We start from the raw sequence: 6,283 nt of genomic DNA on the forward strand, positions 1-6,283 counted from the left end.
TGAGGTAAAAACGCAATCTTTATTTTTGGTAGAACTTTTACAAAATCATTACTTCATGTCCATTTGCAATGCATCACCTGAATTGGACTCCCAAGGTTTGTAAAACATACTTGGGGGAGGACAGACAAGGATCATTAGAATTGAGTACACAAACTTTGGATGTAGACAGTGTGTGTGTTTTAGCTTTGCACACCCTCTATTGGTGCAGCAGGGGCTTGCTGTTGCTTACACTCTTCACACACGTGGTGGCAGTATCTAAAAGAGGCAGAGAAACCTGTTAATGTTAACTCGCCAACCGCTTTAGTATAATCTCGGAAACCCATAACTAAAATCTTAAGTGATTACATTAGATGCTATGTTACGTGTGTCTGTCCACGAGAGATTAAGCTTTAGTATCACTCACACCAACATGCAATAAATACAATTCTTATGCTAGTGCCGTAACTTGAACCTAAAAGATAACCCATTGGCATGATAAGGTTTAAGCCACATAGCTGGTATCTATCTCCCTGTTACATAATCCCTTCAGAAAAAAAGACTACCATGGGCAACAGAAGTGTCAAAGTCCTCAGCTCTACTCACCTGTGTCCTGGGCCAGAACCACGCCCTCCAAATGGGCCGGGTCCAAAACCATATTCAGATTCTGGGCCAAAGACGGGCCCAAGTCTCTGGAACTTATTTCTGCAGGTTGTAACATACGAAGCCTTCCCCACTGCATAACCAAGGACACCAGCCGCTGAAGGGACAAGATCATTGGTCATAAACATGTTAAAACTCTGTAATACAGGTTGTCTAGCTGCCACTTTTGGAATGTCCAAAGGAGTCTATCCCCTTTTTATGAATCAGTGTTTATCTAGCAGCTGCGCATTTGCCACTGATTATGGGGGCAGCAACTGAGTCCAATAGTCCCATCAGCACTGAGACAGATGTGTAACTAAGTCACCATAGAAACCAGGTTTCCCCAAACACAAGTATGGGAAACACACATGATAAAACCTGCTGGACAGAACCCTCTACTTCCACTTATGGGCTCACAGCTCACCTGCTAGTTTTGGGAATGGGCCAAGTCTCTTTGATGCACTCCAAACTCCTGCAACAAAATATTATACAGTGCATGTTTGTTTATGATGTTAAACCTGAACCTTGATTTAAGCTATGACTAATGTTATGTGAGTGTCTTACCTTTGTAGATGAGCCCCCCAGAGACAGCCATGCTTCCCAGAGAGAGGGGAAGAGCTGAGAGGAACATGAGAACAGAGGTTAGTAGTTGTACCAATTTACCGCAGCCGGATAACCCCACAATAACCCCACACTGAGGACAAATCAACTTGTTCCTGTGGTGCGAAGATATTGTTAAAATCAAAGGGAGTCCTGTTTTTTCCCCACACCACTTAGTTAGAATGTGCAGTAGTATGACACGGAAACACGGAGTGGGTTTCATTTTCAGCTTTATTTATATCATGCCTTTTCACTGAGCTTCTGTAATGGAGCTCATTAACCCCTCTGGTGACCGATGGTCAAAGAACAAAGCATTAAAAAAAGGTTTAAAGTCCTCTTCCGAAGTAACGCTTTGAATAGAGGCCCATCATCAATCGCCAACAGCATACTCAGATGGGGCAATTTTTTAGCTCTGAGACAGGATTTGGAAGCAGACGGTAGAATTTGAAAACCAAATAGCCAGGGAAAGGGGCCTGATTAAAGGGCCACTGACTTATATGACTCCTACTAATGGGTTTGCTGATGGGTTTGCTGTTTACAAAAGACGCACTGCCTACCTGGAAATGGCCAGAAAGCCACAGAGGGTCTAGCATCAATGGAGTTTCTTTGAGAAATAACAAGCTTTTTGCAGTGCATGTGTAATTGCTTGGATTAAAAAGTTCAGCACCCTTGGTCAATACCTCTATACCAGAAGCTCTCTTCCTTGCAATCCTTCCAGATTTGTCTCACGTCGTCTCTGTGGATGTGTCGATCTCCATGTTGACACTGGGACACGACACACCAAACAGGTCAGAGATTGGAGGTCACCCACACCATACAGTTCACTAATCGTGTCCGAGTATTGTGTGTGCGTGTTTCACCTTCTTCCATGGGGTGGCTCCCTCTGCCTTCACTGTTACTGTTTTCTCAAGGGTTTCAGAGCTCATTATGTCAAGTGTTTGAAATAATCTCTTATTTGCTCAAATACTCTGCTCAACTTTTCACTTGGACCTGAATTACCTATGGTCTTCGTTGCTATTCCTTTCGCTTTACTCTCGTATTTTCCTCGTCTACAAAGCCTCTCTCACTCCTCCCTTTTTGAGTAAACACTGAAGAGGCCCTGCCCACCAAAAGGTCTGTTGAAAAAGCCTTTAATACAGACACCGGAAAATCTCTCTCTCGCTTACTCACACACACAAACTCACACACAGGTCAAAGCTGTCCTAATAAAAGCTATTTAGTGATTATTTATATGTTATAATGCCATGATGCAATTGGACAGAAACCTCCAATTCATGAAAATCCCTGAGTCATTCAACTCACCTTTGAACATGTTTCTTTACCCCAGCCAGTATAAAACAGCATGATAAATGGATGTTTCTTGTTCTGCATCTGTGAGGTGGGGCAGATATTTATTAATCTAATCACTCTGTGAAAGTGAGTCAACATTCTTTAAATATATAAAATAAGAGCAAGTTATGTGGTCTATAGTGTAATTCATCCCCATTCAAATATCTTAAGTTATTTTGCATATACTAGTGCTCTCTAGTCTCATCTCATGTAGTTAGTTGTCTAATTAAGTGTTTCATCAAATCTATTAGTCACATGCGCCAAATACAACAGGTGAAAATGCTTACTGACAAGCCCCTAACCAACAATGCAGTTAAAAAAATAGGAATAAGAAATAAAAGTAACAAATAAAGAAAGAGCAGCAGTAAAATAACAATAGTGAGGCTATATACAGCGCGTACCGGTACAGAGCCAATGTGTTGGGGCACTGGTTAGCCGAGGTAATTGAGGTAATAGTTATTAAATCAAATCAAACTTTATTTGTCACATGCGCCGAATAATGTTACAAATAAATTGAGCTTTATTCATTATAATTATGTAATTAGGCTATATAAGCGTTGTGCATGATACAATTATTATGCTTGTCAAATGTTGCAGAAGCATGGGGTACTAGAATAACATTTTAAATTTGAGACAAAAAAAACGACTAATTCAGATGGGGCACAGTAAATAAAAACACACCCTACAATAAGTTTTCTGTGTAACCAATTGCATTTTAGAGCCGACATGTACTGAACAAAAATATAAACGCAACATGTAAAGTGTTGGTTTCATGAGCTGAAATAAAAGATACCAGAAATGTTCCATACACACAAAAAGTATATTTCTGTTTAACATCCCTGTTAGTGAGCATTTCTCATTTGCCAGGATAATCCACCTGACAGGTTTGGCCTATCAAAATGCTGATTAAACAGAATGATCATTACACAGGTGCACCTTGTGCTGGGGACAAAAGACCACTAAAATGTGCGCACAACACAATGCCACTGATGTCTCAAGTTTTGAGTGAGTGCAATTAGCATGTTGACTGCAGGAATGTCCACCAGATGTGTTGCCAGAGAATGGAATGTTAATTTCTCTACCATAAGCCTCCAACATTGTTTTTAGAAAATTTGGCAGTACATCCAACCAGCCTCACAACTGCAGACCACGTGTAACCACGGCAGCCCAGGATCTCCACATCTGGCTTCTTTACTTGCAGGATCGCCTGAGACCAGCCACCCAGACAGTTTATGAAACTGAGGAGTATTTCTGTCTGCAATAAAGCTATTTTGTGGGGGAAAACTCATTCAGATTGGCTGGGCCTGGCTCCCCAGTGGGTGGGCCTACTTTATTACAGCCTGGCATGCAATAAGAATAAGAACCCCTCCTCCCAGCTGCCCACTGCACTGAAGATAGGAAACACTGTCACCACTGATAAATCCACCATAATTGAGAATTTCAATAAGCATTTTTCTACGGCTGGCCATGCTTTCCACCTGGCTACTCCTACCCCGGTCAACAGCACTGCACCCCCCACAACAACTCGCCCAAGCCTTCCCCATTTCTCCTTCTCCCAAATCTGCTCAGCTGATGTTCTGAATGAGCTGCAAAATCTGGACCCTTACAAATCAGCCGGGCTAGACAATCTGGACCCTTTCTTTCTAAAATTATCTGCCAAAATTGTTGCCACCCCTATTACTAGCCTGTTCAACCTCTCTTTCGTGTCGTCTGAGATTCCCAAAGATTGGAAAGCAGCTGCGGTCATCCCCCTCTTCAAAGGGGGTGACACTCTTGACCCAAACTGCTACAGACCTATATCTATCCTACCATGCCTTCCTAAGGTCTTCGAAAGCCAAGTCAACAAACAGATTACCGACCATTTCGAATCTCACCATACCTTCTCTGCTATGCAATCTGGTTTCAGAGCTGGTCATGGGTGCACCTCAGCCACGCTCAAGGTCCTAAACGATATCTTAACCGCCATCGATAAGAAACATTACTGTGCAGCCGTATTCATTGATCTGGCCAAGGCTTTCGACTCTGTCAATCACCACATCCTCATCGGCAGACTCGACAGCCTTGGTTTCTCAAATGATTGCCTCGCCTGGTTCACCAACTACTTCTCTGATAGAGTTCAGTGTGTCAAATCGGAGGGTCTGCTGTCCGGACCTCTGGCAGTCTCTATGGGGGTGCCACAGGGTTCAATTCTTGGACCGACTCTCTTCTCTGTATACATCAATGAGGTCGCTCTTGCTGCTGGTGAGTCTCTGATCCATCTCTACGCAGACGACACCATTCTGTATACTTCTGGCCCTTCTTTGGACACTGTGTTAACAACCCTCCAGGCAAGCTTCAATGCCATACAACTCTCCTTCCGTGGCCTCCAATTGCTCTTAAATACAAGTAAAACTAAATGCGTGCTCTTCAACCGATCGCTACCTGTACCTACCCGCCTGTCCAACATTACTACTCTGGACGGCTCCGACTTAGAATACGTGGACAACTACAAATACTTAGGTGTCTGGTTAGACTGTAAACTCTCCTTCCAGACCCATATCAAACATCTCCAATCCAAAGTTAAATCTAGAATTGGCTTCCTATTTCGCAACAAAGCATCCTTCACTCATGCTGCCAAACATACCCTTGTAAAACTGACCATCCTACCAATCCTCGACTTTGGCGATGTCATTTACAAAATAGCCTCCAATACCATACTCAACAAATTGGATGCAGTCTATCACAGTGCAATCCGTTTTGTCACCAAAGCCCCATATACTACCCACCATTGCGACCTGTACGCTCTCGTTGGCTGGCCCTCGCTTCATACTCGTCGCCAAACCCACTGGCTCCATGTCATCTACAAGACCCTGCTAGGTAAAGTCCCCCCTTATCTCAGCTCGCTGGTCACCATTGCATCTCCCACCTGTAGCACACGCTCCAGCAGGTATATCTCTCTAGTCACCCCCAAAACCAATTCTTTCTTTGGCCGCCTCTCCTTCCAGTTCTCTGCTGCCAATGACTGGAACGAACTACAAAAATCTCTGAAACTGGAAACACTTATCTCCCTCACTAGCTTTAAGCACCAACTGTCAGAGCAGCTCACAGATTACTGCACCTGTACATAGCCCACCTATAATTTAGCCCAAACAACTACCTCTTTCCCTACTGTATTTAATTTATTTATTTATTTTGCTCCTTTGCACCCCCATTATTTTTATTTCTACTTTGCACATTCTCCCATTGCAAATCTACCATTCCAGTGTTTTACTTGCTATATTGTATCTACTTTGCCACCATGGCCTTTTTGCCTTTACCTCCCTTATCTCACCTCATTTGCTCACATCGTATATAGACTTGTTTATACTGTATTATTGACTGTATGTTTGTTTTACTCCATGTGTAACTCTGTGTCGTTGTATGTGTCGAACTGCTTTGCTTTATCTTGGCCAGGTCGCAATTGTAAATGAGAACTTGTTCTCAACTTGCCTACCTGGTTAAATAAAGGTGAAATAAATAAATAAAAATAAACGCTACACCGGTTCACCAGGGGCATTCATAGAATCCTCTCACTGATTATGCTGATCGTTTCCTAGCTAATGAACCACAGCGGTGGGATGGTCTGGTTTGGAACTTTGACCTGTCACGTTCATCCAAAGGAGCTTCTTAATTCTTTGTCTACAGCTGTCTTAAATGACACCAGAGACAGCCTATCATGAAGGATTAGGGGTGCGGCTACTAGTTTCCTCGTCCACCT

The 6,283-nt window shown here is 43.0% G+C and overlaps 1 protein-coding gene across 2 annotated transcripts; it reads right to left on the bottom strand.

The window, feature by feature from the left end:
- On the bottom strand, positions 1-2,271 carry LOC139409361 (OCIA domain containing 2). 2 transcript variants are annotated; one of them, XM_071154399.1, is made up of 6 exons: positions 2,079-2,271; positions 1,899-1,983; positions 1,183-1,236; positions 1,043-1,090; positions 583-736; positions 1-255 (listed from the first exon to the last, which is right to left on the bottom strand). In XM_071154399.1, exons 1-6 carry the CDS (start codon positions 2,142-2,144, stop codon positions 180-182), a joined length of 483 nt encoding a protein of 160 aa, XP_071010500.1. In that variant the 5' UTR covers positions 2,145-2,271; the 3' UTR covers positions 1-179. The 2 variants fall into 2 exon arrangements, with proteins under 2 accessions (XP_071010500.1, XP_071010501.1); XM_071154400.1 differs by lacking the exon at positions 2,079-2,271 and having other exon boundaries at positions 45-255; positions 1,776-1,911.
- Positions 2,272-6,283: the final 4,012 nt, after the last annotated feature.

The sequence above is a fragment of the Oncorhynchus clarkii genome, chromosome 5 (genome assembly GCF_045791955.1).
Source record: "Oncorhynchus clarkii lewisi isolate Uvic-CL-2024 chromosome 5, UVic_Ocla_1.0, whole genome shotgun sequence".
Classification (NCBI taxonomy): Eukaryota; Metazoa; Chordata; class Actinopteri; order Salmoniformes; family Salmonidae; genus Oncorhynchus; species Oncorhynchus clarkii.